General features: G+C 45.1%; 1 protein-coding gene across 1 annotated transcript in view; it reads right to left on the bottom strand.

Moving 5' to 3' along the window:
• The window catches only part of LOC137649454 (uncharacterized), a 71,841-nt gene that overhangs the window by 37,115 nt on the left and 11,830 nt on the right, over positions 1–22,896 (bottom strand). The window contains exons 4-5 of the mRNA XM_068382437.1: positions 8,956–9,097; positions 4,351–4,518 (exon numbers count right to left, since the gene is read on the bottom strand). Of these exons, the coding sequence (XP_068238538.1) occupies positions 4,351–4,518; positions 8,956–9,097 (310 nt within the window). The remainder of the gene's footprint in view (positions 1–4,350; positions 4,519–8,955; positions 9,098–22,896) is intronic.

Here is a 22,896-nt window from a genome sequence, read left to right on the forward strand (position 1 = left end):
GCTACCTTGGGTAATGCTCTGCATAAAGCCGGACCATCCTGGCCTGTTGCATCTATAAGGAAAAGAAATCTTCCAAAGGATATCAAGATGTTCTCTGATGTCATCATGGACAATGGACGATACTGCTTTGTAGTTCAACATGTCTCCCACTTTTCCAAGTTTTCTATACGTTTTTAATGCAATTTTTTTTCGCTTGATCTTAAAATATTCTGAATTCCGAATGACAGTTTGAGATGTGGCTACTGGTGGTGTGACTGCACACATCAGACCCATGCCATGATAAGTGTCCTTTCCAGTAATTGTTACTGTATTGTGGTCAACATTATCAGCAATGAAGTGGCAGAAGCTTGTTTCGTGATAACAGAATATTCTGTCATCGGCCATGCAGGCATTAAAAAGTGGAAATTTGAGAAGATACGTCAGTTCAAACAGTGAGAACGGTCGCCATTTTGAATATGGAATTATTCAAATTCAAAATGGCCAAATTTGTCATATTATTTACTGTGGTGTTCCAAAGAGTCCAAATGACACATTCGTGCATAGAATAAACTATTGCAATTTGTTTTACTAAACCTTCTATTTTCATCTGTTTTGCATGAATAAAAATTGTCTATTTGTGTGTGTGTGTGTGTTTCTTTTGCAAAATATCAAGATATAATGGAAAAAAAATATGTTAAAATAAAGAAAAATCTTCACTCTAAAGGAGCAATTCTATAACATTTTACCGTAAAGTTAGTAGTTTAAGAGATATTTAGGTAAATGTGAGTACAAAGTCGATTTTTTCAGTTTCTCCAAAATGTGTGTACTGTATTCCAATTCTGGGCTTGTTTGCGCAAAAACTTTCAATTTTAGGGTAAATACTTAAAAAGAAAAACATGTGCAGAATTTAATTTTCTATCTTTTTGGTACATACACCTCTTACCCGTACGATGAACCGTTTTGGAGAAAAACGGGAAAATATGGAAAAATGTACCCTCCGAAAACGTTAAAAGTGTGATTTTCACAACTTCAAAATGGCTGAATTTGTCCCATTTTGGATATGTTGTTCCTAAGAGTCCATATAACATGTTCATGCAATAAAACAAAATATTGCAATTTGTTTGACCTAAAAAGCTATTTCCCATGGACTACGTGTCCTTGCCCTCTTGAGGAGGGATCTCTGGGTCGGAAAACCCGTTGAGAGCCCTCAGAGTCAGAACTTGCCAAAATGCATGTTCTGACTCTTGCTGGTCTCCTCCTGCTGTAGGACTTGCAGCGAAGTCTCCTTCTATCCCCAAAGGCTCTTCTTGGGGAGAGTCACGGACATTCCCTGAGTGGCTAGCTGGCTCCATCCTAGTCCTAGTAGAGGACTTTGGCAATGTTTTGGAGTCCTCAGATTCCTTCCTGGGAAGGATGTAGGACTTCAACATTGACGAGGGTGGCATGTTCCTTTGAATCCCCAACTGATTAGACCCCTCGGTGCGAGGAGAGGTTTCCCCCATTGGTGCAATGGGGGAAAGTCTCTCTTCGCGTGATTCCCTTGGGGACGGGAAATCGTCGTCCGAAAGGGAAGGAGAGGCAGTGTGAGGAAAAGAAGGAACCTGCCTCGTAGGTCTGCGTGGAGTTAGTTTCGCCCTTGGGGAAGTGACTGCGTCCGAAACTCTGCTTTTTCCTCTTCAAAGGGGTAGAAGAAGCCATGGTTCTGTGTCCCAATTCAGAGAAGACAGGCTTGAAAGCCTGCGTTACGGCTCTGATCAGTGCACCGAACCAGGGCTGTTGGCTAACAGACGCGCTGTCAGACATACCCCTTGAAGGGATAGGGATTGAAAGATCCCTGGGAGGAGTCCCCATCATTGGTGGGTTCGCCTGTGGTGGCTTTGGGGTCCTGGACCCCTCTGGATGTTTCCCTTCTCCCACAATGCACGGTGATATGCGCTTGCGGGGAGGGGAATGAGGCGATGGCGACCTTGCCGTGCGTAGTTCAGTAGTCTCGCGCGCGAGAGGATATTGACACTCGCGCGAGGGAGAATAATGGCGCTCGCACGAGGGAGAATAATGGCGCTCGCGCAAGGGAGAATAATGGCGCTCGCGCAAGGGAGAATATCGGGGCTCGCGCAAGGGAGAATATCGGGGCTCGCGCAAGGGAGAATATCGGGGCTCGCGCAAGGGAGAATATCGGGGCTCGCGCAAGGGAGACTGTTGGCACGCACGCGTGCGGGAGAGTATTCGTGAGCGCGGGCGCGCAGGATTATCACGTTGAGTGCGCAGGCGCGCGGGAGAAAGTTCAAGTGCATCTATACCAGCTATAGGGCGCGCGCGTGCAGGAGAAAGATCCTTAGCGCGCGGGCGCGCAGTTGAATCATGTGGGGCGTGCGGGCGCGCAGTTGAATCATGTGGGGCGTGCGGGAGCGCGAGAGAATGTTGCCGCGCATCCTTTGGAGAGGATGGGCGAGCGTGCGCAGGGCGCGGACGCGTATCCTTGCGGATGCGCGTGGGAGAAGGCTGGCACGCAAGTGAGTGCTGGCGCGATGGTACTGGTTGGCACGTGGGAGAAGCCAGCATTACTGACTTCCCAGAAGTACTATTTTCAGTAGATCGTTGGCGCGCAGGAGTTGGATGTTGGGCGCGCAGGAGTTGGATGTTGGGCGCGTATGCGCACGAGCAGGAGACTGATGGCGCGTGGGAGAGCGGTGGAGCGCAGGACAGCGCCATTGCGCAGGAGGATGATGGCGCGCAGGCGAGTATTGAAGCGCAGCTGGGCGTGGGCGCAGGGCTCGCAGGAGAACATGGGCGCACATAGCGCGTGATGGAGCTATGCGCCTGTTGGAGCGTATGCGCATGTTGGCGCATACGCCCTTGATGCCCTGTGTTAGGGTTTAGTGATGGGGCCTGACGAGCTACTAAGGAGCGTTCGTCAGGTCTCATTGGCGCGTAGCGCGTATGTGGTTGGCGCGCAATAGCGTGCTTTGGTGGAGCCTTGTTAGGCCCATGTAGAAACGGTGACGGCAGGTCGGCAGGTCTGTTGGATGGAAGGTCGACGTGTCCTTTAAAAGGACGACCTTCCACCGAAGGAGATCGTGAACGATCTGCAGAAAGTTCCAGGACCAATGCAGGAGCAGTGATGGATGATTGGTCTCGAGGCTCCTCTGTGGTGGACTGCATCGAAGATGTTCAACCAAAGAGGCGCCTCATCACCGCAGGTGAAGGAAGGCCTCTAAGGCGAAGAGAAATGCGAGCCTTCCGACGAATGCGCCCTCTGGGGGCCGTTGGATCAGCAAGCTGACCTTATGCAGTCCTCCGAAGAGGAGTCTCTGTAAGTGTACTCCCCCGAGGGAGAAACACTAGCAGGAGAGACTGACGATGGACTTAGTTTCTCCCTCGTAGGTTGAACAGGAACGGGAGAAACTAAGCCATCAGCTACCATAGAGTTTGGAGAGGCAGAGGTGATGGGTGATACCGCATTGGATACCTCTGACACCACAACGTCGACAAGAGACAGAGGATCAACCTCTGACAGTGACGACGATTGCTTGACAGCGGCACCCAATCGGATGTAGTTAAGCAAAACCTCCTTGGAGGGTGAACCCGTAAGCCCCAAGGAGGACCAAACCTGGAAAAGGGAGGTTAATGACATATCCTCCCCGGGGGGAGAGGTGGAGCTGCTTCGCTAGGAGAAGTAACGTCATCTCTCGAGACGCGGGGTTGGTAAACAATACATCGGTCTACGCTACCACTCGAAGGTCTCTCGAAAGAGACCGACCGAGTGGGAGCTTCGGAGGAGGTTTGGGCAACGGAAGAAGAGACCTTGGGTTTTTCTCCTTTCGAAGCAACCTTCAAAGGAGAAATATCCCGTTTGGGCTTCTTCCGTCGTCGCGAAAACCTCTCCCACTGGGAGATAGACTACTCCCTACACTCACTACACCTGTTGTTGCTATCACACCGTTGGCCCCTACAAGAAGGACAAAGGGCGTGAGGATCAGTCTCGACCGCCGACATGAATGTTCCACAGGGGTGGTCGGGAAACCCAGGGCAAGTGCGCATGATCGCAGAGGCCAACTTCACATATACAGAACTAAAAAAAGAAAAGAAAAAAGCAATTAAATGGCTGCCAAATGATGGCGAAGATGAGCGCGGACACGTCCGACCACCATCCAAGTCAAGAGCAAAGTGAGCTCAAGCACAGGTGTGTGAGAGGGGGGGGGGGGGAGAGCAAGCTACCTTCCACAACCCCCCCCCCCCCAACTAGCGGTGTGGGTAGTAAACCCTCGTTAAAAATTAATGGCTCGTCATTTCAGCTACGCCGAAAGTAATACCCCTATTAAATAGCGTGGTTTGTATTCCAGATTCGGAACATATATCATTTCATCTTACCAAACTGATAGAGACAGACACACTGAGACCTGGAGATATATTGAACCCTTCATCTTCAGGGAAAGGGAGCAGGTGTGGACTGTGTACTATGATCCTTGCACCCACATCTGGTGATAATAGTGACACGTAATCCTTGGCATTGATGTTCAGTGTCAATCTAATCCCACTCTGTAGAGAAAAATTTAGATATTCCATAATTTTTCATTCAAATATATTACGTAAACCTTTGCAATTCAACAGATGAATGTGCAAATAAAACTTACTTTTACCCAATTTGTTTAGCATAAGTACATGATTTGAAAATATCCACATATTGAGTTCATTTCAATGTACAGTCTTTCACAATATATAAACAAAAAGATCAACTTGTGCATGAAGCTACATCAACTAGTTTACAGAACATGAGTTTCTTTCATCACAATTCAATTAATTATATATTTCATTATTTCCATAAATGTTAAAATCCCAGTCTCACAATACTCAAACACCAAGATACAAAAACCTTCCACCAAAAGTAGCTTATCTTGATTAATGGTACAGTATCAACTAACTACAATTTTATTTCTTTATTTACTTCTTAATGTCAAAAGCATTAATTATCAAGGACTGCTCTTAGCTGAAATATATGCTTTCATTTTCCTTCCCTATGCTAATTTCATAATTTCAATTATTGTTTTAGGTAGCCGTCTTACAACACCTTTCCATTTAGGGTTATGATAGTTTTCTTTTTTTTTTATAGATTCCTTTGTACAAAATCTATATTATTAATTTATGACCAAAAACCAAATGTGATTTCTAAAGAGGGAGGTCTCACCTATAAAAATTGTTTGTCTCGTAATCATCAAAGCATTAGAAATTCTCATATTTCAGTAATAAAGAAAATATATTAGAGGCAAGGCAATTTTGGATAGTGAGGCAACTTTGGACACGTCTGTAACTCTGATAAGAGGCAACGCTCACTTGAGCAAATGATCCCAATTTGTGATCCCTATTAACATAAATATACTAGACAAAAATTTATACTTACATAAATTTTTGTGTCCGTAATCCAAGATTGTCCAATTTTGCTTAAGCAATAAAAAATTGAGAAATTTTCCTATCCAATTTTACCCGGCCATGGCTTTGAAAACTAGTCCAATTTTGCCTTATTAATTAAATATATAAATTAAACTTTGTATTCGAGCACACGAATATACTTTTATGTATATATCTACATATATAATCATTTACATACAAATAAGACATCAGGGGTGCAGTAAGGGAGGTCTGCCCAGGGTGACACCCTGAGAGTTACATTTAAAACAAGTTTGTCTTTCTAGCTGAAGGGTTATGATATGATTTTCAAAGTTTTTTAATACTGGGGACACCCTCAAAGGTAATGACTCTCAGCGGGTAAAACCTTCTAAAAGATTGACCAAAAAATAGGGAGATCCTCGAGAGGGGTGTCACCCCAAGAGCTACAAATAACTATAAAGAAAAAACTTTCTAGTATATACATTGTTCCTAGAATAATTCGCATATCCAAATAAAATTTCAGGGATTGAAAGGAAATATATTTTCCCTGTTCCTGCCAATTTCTATGTTGATAACTGAAATAGAAAAGACAGCTGTCATGCTGCCTTTTTGATATCGTGTTAAATGCAGCAAATTTAGAGTGAACAGCATGATAGTTACAGACATCAACTAGGGACTAAAGCTGATCCCATAAACAATATTCGTCCTCAGTTGTACCTATTTAGTTTATTTTTATTGTTACCTCATGAAAAAGCCATCAAAGACACTCTTACCAACAAAAGACAATCTTACAGGAAAGCGTCATCAGCATACTCTATGTCAGCTAATTTCCTGTTACCAATCCAGTCCAATTCTTCTCCACCATCCCCAACTGTTCTATGCATTACAAAATCCATGTGGAGGATAAACAACATAGGTGACAACACAATCCCTTGGAGTACTCCACTGTTTATTAATTATACTGTACAGTACAGACAGTCCCCAACTAACGAAAACAATAGGGACCGAGAGTCTGTTCGTAATGCAGATTGTTCGTAAGTCGTTAGTGTTAAATTTTGGTCTAGGGTAAGCGTAAACTAACTCAGATGTCTACGATTTTCAGCCGTAGAAGTCAACAAATAGCCCCATTTCATAAAAAATAGGTTATTACAAATATTTTACTTTATCATATTACAGTAGTCTGTATAATACTGTAAAGTTCAGTACAGTATGTTGTTGTTAGTCGTGGCGATCAATTTCTCACGAAACAAAAACACGGCATTCCATCACAACAGCTGATTCATTCTCTCTCTCTCTCTCTCTCTCTCTCTCTCTCTCTCTCTCTTGTGTTATACAATACTTACATATAGATGAAGAATCTAAAATTAGTTTTCTTAGTGTCAATTAAATACGAAACGAAAAAATTATGCCTAGTCTACATCCATTTCAATCGTAGCTAAAAATACGGCATCCAATTTCATCAGCAAACCACTATTTTTTGGGAAACATCATTTTATTCTAGAAAATTGCTACTCTTTAAATAGTTAATTGCACATTAAGAAAGCGTGTACTTTTGTTTTTAAATTTCGGGTGTGTTTTAAAAATCAAGTATTGTTGACTTCTTTTTGTTTTACTTTTGGTTGTGATCAGATCAGCTGACGTCTAGCTGCCGCTCTTGAGAGCGTACGAATACACTAACAAAGTATCGTTTATACCATTTCTTAACTTATTCAAACCGTCTATACAGTTGATATTACATAAGCACCAATGTGTTATAACCTATCAAATTTTTTTGTTTATTACATTTAAAACAGCTAACACACACTCTCTCTCTCTCTCTCTCTCTCTCTCTCTCTCTCTCTCCTCTCTCTCTCTCTCTCTCTCTCTCTCTCTCTCTCTGTGGGTTACTTTTCACTACCTCCCATTCCTTACTTCTCTCTTTCTCTCTAACAAATGATATATTTGTTGCTCCTCAAAGTTTCATTTATATTGAAAATCAATCATGATTCAATTTTCCTTACTTTTCTCCAATCTCGCACCATCTGTCACATCGAACGTTATAGCGGTAACTTAATTGTTCGACAACTTTAAAAATCGGGCTAGTACTTGCTCCTTCTCATACTTTTTATTTTAGATGGTTTCATAAATGAGGGGGGTACAAGTTGACTTATAACTAAAGTTAGGAAAAGTACTTTGGATATGGAATGGACAATCATCTTTAGTAACAGTTTAGAATTATCGTAAATTATCATCCTGTCATTAGCGGCAGTTTGTTATTGATGATTAAACGCGTCCCCCCAAAAAAAATAGTTTTCCTACTTTGCTACATATGTAGGATTTTATATAGATACAGTAAATAATATTTGTAATAACATATTTACTAAAAGCTTTTAATATCATTATTTATCACTTTCATCATGCACGTTTAATGCCTTCGTTTGTTTATTATGATGGAAGGTTTCCGTTTTAGGCGGCGTCATAAAGAAAAACATTATAAAAATAGCATTCATTTAATTTATTTGGAAGTTCTAAGAAAAATTAAGTAGAACATTGGTAATAACAAAATCAAGATATAGTCAATACAAGTCCGGAGTGGCGCTAATTTCAAAATTTAAACTTGCGATGAAATTTACGGATGTTTACGAACATGTTTGGACTTCCGTCAATTTGTGTTCGTATATCCGGATGCTTGTAACACGGATGTTCGTATCTTGGGGAGCATCTGTATTGTCAAACAGCGTGAGTCGTCCAAACAAAAATAGTTACACTGTAGTGATATACATATGATGTATTACAGTAATACTGTATACACTTCAGTATCAGCGAGTGTCATATTAGATAGAGACAACAGGGTTTTGTTGTTAAAGTGTCCCAATCACTACTGTGGTGTTACGTACTGTGCTGTACTGTAACACAGCTTTACCGAGTATACTACGTGGTGTATACGTGTGCACATGTACTGTACACTTACTGAGATGTGTTCATTCATTTACACAATACTTACTATAGAAACCAAGTAAAAACAATATTAGGCAGTAATTAGTGTGTTAGGTGACTGCACATAGGCAATGGGCAGTGAGTTAATAGGGTTAGGAGTTATCCCACAAGAGGGCAGTAAGTATTCACAGATTCTCAGTCTTCGCACCTGTCTGTTACCTAACCCCCGCAAATAAAGAGGGCTGACTGTATCTAATAAAAAAGTATGAGTGGATAATAAAGGTGAAAAGGGAATCTACATAAAAAAGAAAACTACCACTAAAATTAAACCATTATAACAAAATGACATAGCTAACAATCAGAAATTAGCTGACCACTTTCGATAGCTCCTAGTATGTCGCTGTAAATATAAGGGCTCTTGGTTGGTCAGTACCGTACTCTTCAAGATACTTGAAAACATTTCCCTATAGAGTCCCCTTGGCTTAAAATTCTACAGTACTGTATACTCTTATTGTCTCTATATGTTCCTGTTAGATATTGGACACTAAATGGCATTTTTAGATCAAAATTGTTGCATACTGTACTAGAGGTAGACTGAGTTGACACCAAAACATTTGAAGTAGTGAAACTTATCCTATATTTGGTTAAACCGTGCAATGTTGTGGCTTTACTCACCATTGGTCCAATTGATGAAGTCTTCCGTGGAATGGCATTACCAGTTTCATTTTTATCCTTTTTCTTATGTACTACTTTTCTGAAGGCAGAGTTAAAAGTGTAGCACTGACCATATTTATCACTTGTCCATGTATGGAATTGCCTAAGGAAAATAAATAATGTATATCTATTCACCTGTATCAATAAAAAATAAAGAGATACATTTCTAATAAAGACATGAAAAATTTTAACTTTTCCATACAAACCAATCTTTTACATTTGCCCATACAGTATTCATAAATCCTGGACATCACATTGAAAAAAGATTGTTTGTTGACTGGATACCAATGACATGCACTCAATAATGTTTTGTATGTGAGTTGTATATAATCACAAATTACATGGATATCTTATGCAACAGTAAAGCTATTGTAATGCCATAGCGCTACACATAATGTGCAACTTCGTAGCATCAGTATGTGTATAATTTTGATTAAGAAAGCACTTATTAAAGCACATTGCATACTTACTTCAGCATTATATTTAATGAAGACTACCGCTTGAAGATTATAATTTTACTGTTTTACCTCAAATAATAGGATAAACTTCTTTTACATATATATTTTGATGTCCAATCCTGCTAAAAAAAACAATCTCCACAACAATCACAAGTTTCAACTTCAAAATCTGTTCCTGCAGACACTGAACTGCAAGGAGCCACTGCTCTCCCAACCCTTCCCCAATTAAACAAACAAAGAAACCCAAAATTGGACTTAGACTATACACCTCAATCAATACAGCAAACCGCCTCCCCCCCCCAACCTGCTGCTCACGATACCCCTAAGAGGATCATCTTTGAGAGTAAAACCATTAAAAATGTCTTCACTGAGAAATTTTGACAATACAGTCATACAACTTATAAATTTCTTTGACCTAACCAAAGGACAAGCACCATATTGGACACTCTCACAGTAATTCAACACAATATTATAAAGTCGATATTCCTCGGAAGCAAGAAACTTATTAATGTCTACTCCTCTCTCTCTCTCCCCTCATCTCATACTTCTCAACTCCACAGGGATACCCAACTCCACCCGTATCAAGATCTAAAACTACAATGTCTGCAACACCTCTGGTGAGCAAAATGGCGGAGCAGCAATAGCATTAAGACGTGACAGAGTTAAATTAATTGATGGTTTCAATCATGATTTAATTGCAATTAAACTACGGACAGTAATGGGACCAGTAATCGTTGCAACAACCTACATACCTCCTAAAAACCCAGTATTTTCACAGCAAGATTTAATCTACTTATTGCAACGCAATATCCCCGTCATCTATTAGCCAGCCTTAACGCAACTCACCCGGCCCTAAGCCATAATGTAACAAACCCTAGTCATCTTAATTCATGGCCTAATGAATAGGAATATCATTAGGTTTCTAGGACCAGATTTTGACACATCTTTTTTTGCAGAAGAGCCTCAAGTAGGCCTGATATTCTTCTCTTCTAACAGGTTTCATATCTTCAACTATTCACTCACTCACGGCCCTTTAACCACATAAGACCATCTTCCTGTTATATTAAGACTTACTGTGAGATCCATATTGGTAGTCACTAGCCCAACACTTGACATTAACAATGCCGACTGGGAACATTTCAAGGTAACACTCAATGACTCTCTCTCTACTTATGACACACCTATATAGGATAAATCCTATATAGATGATAAAATAACCTTTTGGTAGAGGATGATCAAAGAATCCTCAGAACTCTATATCTCCCTCAGAACCTAAAGAAACAGATTATCTCAAGCTATTACAGATTAGTTATAAACAAGCCCTAGATTTAATTAATATCCGAGGTCCAACACATCAACTTTTTACATACACAATATCCAAGAAAGAATAAAAATAGAATCAATCAAAATCATCAACTCAACCTGGGAGCATCTTTTGAAAAAATGTGAAGACACTTATCAAGACCCTTAAATATTCTACATCCTCCATAACAATGTCAAAGTCTAATCACCCCAAGATCAGAAGGTGATTTTCAGAGACTTCTGGTCTAATGTTTTTAAAAATAATCCAATAGAGAATTTAAGGTTTGATCAACAACATGAGCAACATGTCACTGAGGTAATCTGTAAACATGACAAATTCGTAGATAATTTGTATTTTTCCTAAGTATACAAACCTTAGCTATTTAATAGGGGCATTACTTTCAACATAGCTGAAAAGACGAGCCATTAATTTTTAACGAGGGTTAACTACCCACACCGCTAGTTAGCGGGGGGTAGGGAGGGTAGCTTGCTACCCCTCCCCCTAACACACCTGTGATTGAGCTCACTTTGCTTGGAGGTAGGACTTCAAGGAGGATAGGGCTGGCGGGCAAGTTTGGTTAAATAGCTAAGGTTTGTATAGTTAGGAAAAATACAAGTTATCTACGAATTTGTTATTTGTTCCGTAACTGGAATACAAACCCCGCTATTTAATAGGGGTGACTCACCCATTAGGAAGGGTGGACATCCCAGCCAATCTGGCTTTTTGGCTTTACCCAGGGGCTCCTTAACCGAGTGTGTTAGCACTCAAGGAATAAAGAGTCCCTGCACCTCGCTAAAACCTTGCTGCGCAAGGTTCGCGGCCTACGCATGCTGTGTGTGAAGGTATGTAGAAATGTGACTCATCCTAGAAAGTTATTCCCAAGTTCTTTAGATAAAAAAACTGTGCACTAGGACTTTCCCAATACTACCTCGTCAGGGTATGGGGACGCAACAGTATTAATCTTAATACTAGGTACACAAGGGAGCATGGTTTAACTGCAGTGGTTTGAGGTCAGCTATGCAGAGAACCCAGGATGCTGCTTTCCCCAAGAGAGGTGAGAATGAAGAAAAGAATAAGGGCCAGTCAAACCTTTTCATTCATGCAGACTAAAACCATGTAACAATACCCTCAACCTTCTGCTACTTGTCCAATAAGGAGCTTGAGGTTTTAAACCAGCTGTTGTGCAGCCACCACAGGACTGATAGAAAACTTATCGAGTCTCCTGTGGGTCACGTCTTGCAGGAAGTGGGATTTGAACGTGTTTTGAAGTTTCCACACCCCAGCTTGAAGAACCTGCGTTACTGAGTAATTTCTTTTGAAGGCCAGGGACATAGCCATGCCCCTGACATCTTGTGCTCTGGGGCGACGTGACGGAGGAGGGTCTGGATTCAGTGCAAGGTCAATGACCCTGTGAATCCATGCTGAGATGGTGTTCTTGGTGACCCTCCTCTTGGTCCTTCCTGTGCTGACGATTAGTGCAAGCACACGAGGACGGGCTGCGGCTGTTCTCTTGAGGTACAGCCTCAAACTCCTTACTGGGCATAGTAATAGATGGTCTGGGTCATCTGATACAGTACGGAGACTAGAAATCAGGAAGGAGTTGAATCGAGGATCCGCTACTCCCGGGTTCTGAGTCTTAGCAATAAACTCAGTGACAAAGCTGAACATTACCTCTCCCCATCCCCTTGAATGGGCGATGTTGTATGAGAGACCATGAAGTTCGCTGACTCGCTTGGCCGAGGCCAAAGCTAGCAGGAACACCGTCTTCCAAGTGAGGTGGCGATCTGTTGCCTGACGTAATAGTTCATAGGGAGGTCTCTTTAGAGACCTGAGAACTCGAACCACGTTCCATGGGGAAGGTCTCACTTCTGACTGGGGGCAGGTAAGTTCGTAACTCAGTATGAGTAGAGAAAGTTCTAGCGATGAAAAAATGTCCATTACTTTCAGTCTGAAGGCGAGGCTTAAGGCTGAGCGATAGTCTTTCACTGCCAAGACTGATGCGCGCATTTCTTCACGCAAATACACGAGGAACTCCGCTACTGCTGCAATAGTGGCATCGAGTGGAGAGATACCCCTTCCACGACATCAATTACAGAAGACTTTCCACTTTACCTGGTAGACTGCTGCTGATGATTTTCGCAGATGTCCAGACATCCTAATCGCAACTTGTTGCAAAAATCCTCTCTCAGAGAGGAGATGCTAGATAGTCTCCAAGCGTGAAGACGTAGCAAAGCTACGGCTTTGTGGAAGATGTTGGCATGTGGTTGTTTGAATACATTGTGTCGTAGAGGGAGTTCTCTTGGGGGCTCTGTTAGGAGTTGCAGAAGTTCCGGGAACCATTCTGCGTGATGCCATAGCGGAGCTATGACGGTCATTGAAAGATTGACCCACCGTTGTTGGAAAGCATCTTGCCAGAGAGCCTTGGGGTCTGGGACTGGGGAACAGTACAGCGGGAGCCTGAAGTTCAGGGCCGTTGCGAAGAGGTCCACAGTTGGAGAACCCCACAAAGTCACGACTTTGTTGGCTACTAGATGATCCAAAGACCACTCGGTACTCACTATCTGAGATGCTCTGCTCAGGTTGTCGGCGAGCACATTCCTTTTGCCAGGAATGAAGCGTGCCGATAGTGGTATCGAGTGGATTTCGGCCCATCTCAGTATCTCTACTGCTAGATGGGATAGTTGCTGCGAAAAAGTACCTCCTTTTTTGTTGATGTAGGCCACTACTGTGGTGTTGTCGTTCATCACCACCACAGAGTGACTTGCCAGGTACTGTTGGAACTGTTGAAGGGCCAGAAAGACAGCCTTCATCTCTAGGGAGATTTATGTGGAGGTACTTTTCTGACACTGACCAGAGGCCTGAGGTTGTGTGGTGCAGCACATGGGGCCCCCACCCTTTTTTTTTTGAAGCGTCTGAAAACAGCATCAAATCCGGGGGGGAGGACGAGAAGACCCATTCCTTTTCATAGATTCTCGTCTGTCACCCACCACTGGAGGTCTACCAGTTCCGCAGGTCCCATGGGGATCTGGATGTCCGGGGAGTCGTGCACTTGATTCCTACGGGACCTGAGTCGCCACTGGAGGGATCTCATCCTGAGGCGACCATTGGGAACTAGACGGGCCAGCGATGAAAGGTAACCGAGGAGACGTAGCCACGATTGGGCTGGAAGTTCTTCTCGTCTGAGAAAAGGTCTTGCGACCTTTCTCAGCCTTGCTAGCCTGTCGTCTGATGGGAAGGCTTTGTGGAGAATGGTGTCTACAATCATGCCCAAGTATACCAGTCTTTGAGTGGGAAGCAGGGAGGATTTCTCGAGATTTACCATGATCCCCATATCCTGGCAAAGTCTCAGAAGTTTGTCTCGGTGTTGAAGAAGGGTTGACACCAAGAAGGGTTGACACCAAGTAGGGTTGACACCAAGTCTGCTAGGATTAGCCAGTCGTCCAGATAACGGAGGAGACGGATGCCAATCCTGTGTGCCCAAGATGACACTAGGGTAAACACTCTGGTGAAGACTTGTGGTGCTGTGGAAAGACCGAAGCACAGCACATTGAATTGGTATATTCTGTTGTCTAGCCTGAATCTCGAGAACTTCCTTGAAGACGGATGGACTGGGATCTGGAAGTACGCGTCCTTTAGGTCCAGTGTGCACATGAAGTCTTGCGGTTTTACTGCTAGTCTGACCGTGTCTGCCGTCTCCATGCTGCTGAACGGAGTTTGTTTGACAAACTTGTTCAGAGCTGAAAGGTCGACGACTGGTCTCCAGCCTCCAGACGCCTTCTATACAAGAAAAAGTTGACTGAAGAAGCCTGAGGATCCATCGAGGACCTCTTGGAGAGCGTCCTTCTTCAACAGGGTCTGGACTTCTGCCCGAAGGGCTTGCCCCCTTGCCGATTCCATGGCAAGGGAGTTCAATGAAACTGGATTCCTGGTCAGGGGAGGTAGAGATGTTATAAACGGGACGTGATATCCTAGACTGATTACAGAGATTGTCCAGGAATCGGCCCCGAGTTGCTCCCACCTGTTTGCACAACTTTGTAGGCATCCCCCACTGGTGGAAATGCAGGAGGACTGCCTATCCTAGCGTTTGCAGCCTCGGCTGCTCCCTCTAGGATTTTTGCCTCCCCTGGAGGACTTTTTGCCTTTCCTGTCTTTGACAAGAAAGGGCTTAGACACCGTTGTCTTCGTTGCAGTTTTTATCGTCGTTGTGGTCTTGGTTGGACGGGACTGCTGTGGTGCTGGAGGTTTATAGGGCTTAGATGTTAAAGCCCTATGGAGGAGGGAGTCTTGATGAGACTTCCTCCACCTCTCAGCAGCATGTTCCACAGCCTTAGGCTCAAACAGATTAGACCCCTCTATGGAGGAATGTCTGAATCTATTGATCTCGACGCTAGGGACCTTCTGGTGGAACCTCTCGGCTACTGCATCTCGACGTTTCAAGATGGTATTTGCCCACAAGTTCGAGACTTGGTGGGCAAGAAACTCGATCGAGCGAGTACCTGAGAGAAGGAAGGTTTCCATAGCTCTCCTGGTATGTTCCTTGGAGAAATCCTCGGATCGTATCAGGATACCTAAGGTCCCTCACCAGATATCAAGCCACGAAGCAGCTTGCATAGTATACTTCGTGACCTTCTGGTTAAGGATCTCTGCTGCCGAGAATGAGACCTGCTAGTTGGAGTCTCTCTCAAGAGGGACTCCCCTGGTTAGCTCTTCCGGCGAGTGGTGAAGAGGAAGAGGTGAACTGGGCTCCTCCAGGATCTCGAAGTACCTCCTCTGCTGTACGCAAGGAGGTAGGAGGAGCTTGTTTGTAGTACCGGAACGGTTGGAGGAGGACATCTCAGAGCTGCTGGGCGATCTTGTCCCTGGTACTCTTCACCCCTTGAGACCAGGGCAGGGCTGCACTGGTCTTAGAGGGTTTTTGAGTACCAAAGACACGGTCTAGGACCGTGTCTTTGCCCTCTCGAGGGGGGATCTCTGGGTCGGAAAACCCGTTGAGAACCCTCATTAGAGTCGGAATCTGCCAGAATGCATGTTCTGACTCCTGCTGGTCTCTTCCTCTTGTAGGACTTGCAGCGAAGTTTCCTTCTATCCTCAAAGGATCTTCTTGGGGAGAGTCGCGGACTTTCCCTGAGTGGCTGGCTGGCTCCATCCTAGCCCTAGTGGAGGACTTTGGCAATGTTTTGGAGTCTTTTGATTCCTTCCGGGGAAGGAGGTAACACTCCAACATCGATGTGTGTGGCATGTCCCTTCTATTCTCAGACTACAAGGAACTCTCGACATGAAGAGAGATTTCCTCCATTGGTGCGATGGGGGAAAGTTTCTTTTCGCGTGGTTCCCTAGGTGACAGGAGATCTTCATCCGAAAGGGATGGAGAGTTAGTCTGAGGAACAGGAGGAACTTGCCTCGATGGTCTGAGTGGAGTCAGTTTCCTCCTTGGGCAAGTGACTGCGTCCGAAACTCCTCTTTTCCTCTTCAAAGGGGTAGAGGAAGCCATGGTTCCATGCCCCAGATCAGACAGGATAGGCTTGAAAGCCTGGGTTACGGCTCTGATCAAGGCCTTGAACCAAGGGTGCTGGCTGACAGACGCACTGTCAAGACAGATCCCCTGAAGGAAAAGGGACCTAAGGTTCCCTGAGAGGAGTTACTGGAATAGTTGGGCTCGCCTTAGAATGTAGCTTAGGGATCCTGAACCCCTCTGCATGAAAATGTTTCCCTTCTCCCACAATACGCGATGGTATGCGCTTCCGGGGAGGAGAATGAGGCAATGGCGACCTTGCCGGATGACGTGCCTGTTGGTGTGCCTGTTGGTGCGCATGCTCGCGCGCGGGAGGAGAATGAGGCAATGGCGACCTTGCCGGATGACGTGCCTGTTGGTGCGCATGCTCGCGCGCGGGAGGATATTGGGGCCCGCCCGCGGGGGGGCTATTGGGGCCCGCCCGCGGGGGGCTATTGGGGCCCGCCCGCGGGGGGGCTATTGGGGCCCGCCCGCGGGGGGGCTATTGGCGCCCGCCCGCGGGGGGCTATTGGCGCCCGCCCGCGGGGGGCTATTGGCGCCCGCCCGCGGGGGGCTATTGGCGCCCGCCCGCGGGGGGCTATTGGCGCCCGCCCGCGGGGGGCTATTGGCGCCCGCCCGCGGGGGGCTATTGGCGCCCGCGCGTGGGGGGCTATTGGCGCCCGCGCGCGGGGGGCTATTGGCGCCCGCGCGCGGGGGGCTATTGGAGCCCGCGCGCGGGGGGCTATTGGCGCCCGCGCGCGGGGGGGCTATTGGCGCCCGCGCGCGGGGGGATATTGGCGCCCGCGCGCGGGGGGATATTGGCGCCCGCGAGCGGGGGGATATTGGCGCCCGCGCGCGGGAGGATATTGGCGCTCGTGCGCGGGAGACTGTTGACGCGCGCAGGACAATCAGGATGAGCGTGTGGGGGAGAGTTGGCGCGCGTCCGTAGGAGAGAGCGCGCGCGCAGGAGAATCATGATAGGTGCGGGAGTGTGTTCGCCAGCGTTTGTAGGAGAGAGGGGGTGCACGCGCGCATTTCTGTGCACACAGGAGAAAGATGGTGCGCAGGTGACCGCACATGGTCTGGTGAGCGCTGGCATGCAGGTAAATGTTGGTACGCAAGATGGCGCACAGGAGAGCTCAGTTGCGCAGGTGATGTGGGGTGCACATGTTGGTGCGCAGGAGAACGTTGGCGCGCAGGTAACTGGCGCGTAGGAGAAATTTGGCGCGCAGGAGAGTACTGGCACGCAGGTGGGCACTGGCACGTATGAGATCTTGGGCGCAGGGCGCATAGGTGCAGGAGAGCGCTGGCGCGCAGGAGATCATTAGCTAGCAGGAGAGCGCAAATGCACTATGGTGTGCTGACGCGTAGGCGACCCTGAGCGTGTTTGCGCAGGGTGCGCAGGTGATTGTGGGCATGTGTGCGCAGGAGAGCGCTGAACATCTCGTTGGAGCGTGAGCGCATGTTGGCACGCAAGCGCATGAGTGCATGTTGGCGCACAAGCGCGTGAGGCTGCTGCCTTTCGTGAGGGCGAGCAGGATGGGTGGTGCGCCGAAGCGTTGGTGAATGACGAGCTGCTGGCGAGCGCTGGTCAGGGCGCGTGGTGCGCAGGGCGAGAGTGATGACGCGCAATAGCGCACTTTTGGAGGAGCTTTATTAGGCTCATACAGGAACGGCGATGGAAGGTCGGCAGGTCTGTTGGATGGATGGTCGACGTGTCCTTTAAAAGGACGACCATCCACGGAAGGACATCGCGAACGATCTGCAGAGAGGTCCAGGACTTTAGTCACAAGACTGGCTGCAGGTGCAATGATGGATGACTGGTCTAGAGGCTCCTCTGCGGGGGACTGCCTCCTCACCGCAGGTGAAGGAAGGCCTCTAAGGCAAAAAGGAAGGCGAGCCTTCCGACGGATGCGCCCTCTGGATGCCGTTGGATCAGCAAGCTGAACGTCAGCAATACTCCGAAGAGGAGTTTCTATAAGTGAACTCCCCTGAGGGGAAGAAACACTAGCAGGAGAGACCGATGGTGAACTTAGTTTCCCCCTCACAGGATGGTCAGGAACGGAAGAAACTAATTCTGCAGCTACAATAGAGTTTGGAGTGACAGAGGAGATGGGTGATGTCACATGAGACACCTCTGACACAACAACGTGACAAGTGTCAGGGGATCTACTTCTGACGGCGATGACGATTGCTTGACAGAAGCACCCATGCGGATGAAATCAAGCAATGCCTCCTTGGAGGGCGAACCCGTGAGCCCCAAGGAGGACCAAATCTGAAACACGGAGGTTGGTGACAAGGCCTCCCCCGAGGGGAGGTGGTGGTGCTGCTTCGCTATGGGAAGCAACCTCATCTCTCGAGACCCGGGGTTGGTCAGAAATAAATTGGTCTATGCTACTACTCGACGGTCTCTCGAAAGAGATCGACCGAGTAGGAGCTTCGGAGGAGGTTTGGGTGATGGAAGAAGAGGCCTTGGGTTTTCCTCCCTTCGAAGCAACCTTCGAAGGAGAAATATCCCGCTTGGACTTCTTCTTCCGCCGTCGCGAAAACCTCTCCCATTGGGAGGAAGACCACTCCCTACACTTGTTGACACCATCACACCGTTGACCTCTGCAAGAAGGACAAAGGGCGTGAGGATCAGTCTCGACCGCCGACATAAATGTTCCACAGGGGTGGTCGGAGAGTCCAGGGCAGGTGTGCATGGTTGCAGAAGTAAACTTCACACACACAGTCTAACAAAAAAGAAAAAAGAAAAAACATTAATGGCTGCCAATTATCGGCGAGGGTGAAGAACAGCAACGTCCGTTCACCATCCGAGCCGAAAGCAAAGTGAGCTCAATCACAGGTGTGTGAGGGTGAGCCGTAGCAAGCTATCCTCCCTATCCCCCGCTAACTAGCGATGTGGGTAGTTAAACCTTGTTAAAAATTAATGGCTCATCTACTCAGCTACGCCAAAAGTAATACCCCTATTAAATAGCGTGGTTTGTATTCCAGTTACGGAATAAATGATAATTGCATGATACAGTTGCCCCTTGGTATTTTGGGAACAGTAACATTAAAATAAATATTTCATTTATAAACTATAAAAACTCTAACAAAACAAGAGGAAGTGTACCCTCAAGCAAGAAAATCCTAACCAAAGACAGTGGAAGACCATGATACAGAGGCTATGGCACTACCCAAAATTAGAGAACAATGGTTTGATTTTGGATTGTCCTTCTCCTAGAAGAGCTGCTTACCATAGCTAAAGTCTCTTATACCCTTACCAAGAGGAAAGTGGCCACTGAACAATTACAGGACAGTAGTTAAACCCTTGAAAGAAGAAGAATTATTTGGTAAACTCATTGTTGTCAGGTGTATGAGGACAGAGGAGAATATGTAAAGAATAGGCCAGACTATTCGGTGTATGGGTAGAACCATAACCAGAGAGAAGGATCCAATGCAGTACTGTCTGGCCAGTCAAAGGACCCAATATCTCTCTAGCGGTAATATCTCAACTCCAAGATATCATCAAAATAATCAAAAGTTTTAAAAATAAAGTACCAAGTCAACAAAATTATCATCAACAACCTACCAAACTCAATGCTCGACTTTCTAAATGACATCTTTAATGAAACTATAAGTATGGAATACTGGCCGGAGTTTTTTGAGAGCACTGCTTCCTTTCGTGGGGAAAAAGGTTAAAGATCTCACCTCAGTTTCTAACTACAGACCCATATCCCTATTAGAGATGCCTGGTAAGATTCTTGAAAAGATCATAAAAGTAAGGTTTGACAAATTCCTTGAAGGTAATTTACATACAAACAGCAATCAATATTGATTTGCCCAGGGTAAAGGAACTCGGCTTGCATTAACCAGGTTATACGAATTTATAGCAGTTAAGAAAAGTCTTGGATGTGGATGTAACCTAATTTCTAGGGATGTCAGCCGAGCCTTTGACAAGGTATAGCACGAGGGTTTAAAATACAAGCTGTTGGAAGCACAATTGCCAGGATTAGCAACCAGGTTGTTATGCAACTTCTCAGACAACCGAGTGGCCATGATCAAAATAAAAGAATATATAGGTCCAGAGTTTCAGTTACCGTCAGCAGTTCCTCATGGCAGTGTTCTCTCCCCATAACTCTATAACTTTTATATCAAAGATACCCCTCCTCCTATACAAGGTTGTCTTCAAATCATGTTTGCAGAAGATCACACCCAAGTCATAACTTACCCTACTAAATTTAAGCAAATGCTTCAGAGAAAGACTTAGGGAAATACAAAAAATTAATAACTATGAAAAGAAATGAAAAATAATTACATATATGAATAAATTTCAGCTCCTCTTAATATCAGCTCGCAATCTCGCGGATATCATAATCAATAACATTAGAATTCGATTCAAACAGAAAGCAATAATACTTGGGTGTAGCATACAAAAATCTGGCATCCTTTTTTATGTTAAGGCGAGAATAGCTTCTTCGAGGATAACTCTCAATAGATTTGAAAGGTTTCAAAGTCTGTCAACCAAAACCAAACTTAGGTTATATAAATCATTAGTGAGACCACAGTCGGAATATCCAGCTATAATATTTGCAACACATTAAAACATCACTAAGTAAAATGCAGGCCATACAAAACACGGTTTTGAGGCGAGCTTACAAAGAAGGGCCTCCCTATTATAATAGAATACAAGAATTGCATCAGCATTCTAAATTGGAGCCTCTAAATGTTAGGTTCCACAGGCTTGGACACAAAACCCGGGACAAATTAGCTCTAGATGACGTCGATCTATGCACTCTCACAAGGAACCTCACAATTCAATGTAATCATGATCATAATTGGTGGAGGAGGTTAGTGCCTAAGATCAACTGTGATCCTCCCAGGCCCAGATATATAACAATTGATAAAAAAAAAAAAAAAAAAAAAAAAATTAAGAAAAAAAAATTAAGAAAAAAAAAAAAAAAAATTAAGAAAATAAAAAAAAAACTTTAATTTAACAATTAAAATTAATGTCACTAATAACATCATAACTTTTTTAACCATTGGACTTTTAGCGAGGGTTAACCACCCACTTGTTAGTTAGCGGGGGAAGGGGGTAGTAACTACACCTCTCACTCACACACCTGGGCTGTGAACCATACTTTGCTTGGAAGTGGGACTTCAAGGGGAACTAATACTGGCGGGCCAATTTGTATAAACAGCTACAGGTTTGTATTGTTTGGAAAAATACAAATGACTCCCAAATTTGTCATTTGTTCCATAAGTAATTTACAAACCAACGGTATTTATAGGAGTTAACTTACCCATTAGGGGAGTGAAGTCCTTGCCAATCTGGCTTTTTGGCGTTGACTCAGGGATTTCCCTATATGTGTTTACCACATAAAAGGTGGAAATCATATACCTCGCTAAAACCTTGCTATGCATAGTCCACGGCCTACAAAAGCTGTGTGTTTGTGATACTAGCAATGTGACAGTCAAGGTAAGAGTTTTTCCGAGACATAGGAGTCTTCAGAGGTCACCAAGACACCCAAAACTCCCCTCGATAGATTATGGGGATGTAACAGTATTGGCACACTATCAGGTTACACAAGGGAACAATCGTTTACCTGCAATTGGTTGAGGTCAGCTTTACAGAGGACCCTGGATGCTGATTTCCCCAAGAGAGGGGAGGATGAAGAAAAGAAAGAGCCAGTGTTTCCTAATCATTCATTCAGACTAAAACTGGGTAACTAATGCCCTCAACCTCCTGCTACTAGTCCATCAAGGAGCTTGAGGTGTTAAACCAGTTATTGTGCAGCCACCATAGGACCGATAGAAAACGTATCGAGTCTCCTGTGGGTCACGTCTTGCAGGGAGTGGAAGGTAAAGATCCTTTCATTTCTACACGCCTGCTAACAAGGCCTACATCACAGAGTAGTCTTACAAACACTAAGGCATATTGAGTTCTCGGTACCTGGTCCATGACCTTGTGAATCCAAGATGAGAATGTGTCTTCAGTGATCCTTCTCTTAACTTTCCCAGAGCTAGTGAAGAGTGTTGACACTCGAGGTGAGCTCTTGTAGTTTCCTTGAGGAAGGGCCTCCGGTTTCTCTTTGGCATAGTAACCGTTGATCTGGATCATTGGTCATGCTGCGAAGGACTCCAAGGCCGAAGGATTCGGATTCTGGGATATGAGCTACTAGAGACGAGGTTGAATTCAATTGGCCCATTGTCGTGAATGAGAGACGTTAAGGGTGTCCCGTGGTGTTCGCCAACTCTCTTGGCCAAAGCCAACATGAGCGGAAGACTAATCGTCGAGGTCAGGTGAACTCAGCCGCCCCGGATGGCCGAAGCCGAAGATCTATCCAGGTATCAGACATTTTATTTGCAACCTGTTGCAGGAAAGACTCCCTGAGAGAGGAAGAGCTGGATAGTCTTCAGGCGTGAAGTGGCAGCGAAGATAATACTTTTTGAAAGATGTTCACATGTGGCTGTTAAGAGTCGCTGAGGGGGTTCTCTCTTGATCTGCGACAGGAGTTGCAGAAGAGTCAACAGACCATGATGAATCTGATGGGCAAGACTAATCTTGCTGACGAGACAAGTGTACTGGGCAAGACGAGTCTTACTGGCGAGACAAGTCTGATGGCCTGTTCTTGAAGATCTAGGACGGGGAATGGATGAATCCTATT

The sequence above is a fragment of the Palaemon carinicauda genome, chromosome 11 (genome assembly GCF_036898095.1).
Source record: "Palaemon carinicauda isolate YSFRI2023 chromosome 11, ASM3689809v2, whole genome shotgun sequence".
NCBI classification, from domain to species: Eukaryota; Metazoa; Arthropoda; class Malacostraca; order Decapoda; family Palaemonidae; genus Palaemon; species Palaemon carinicauda.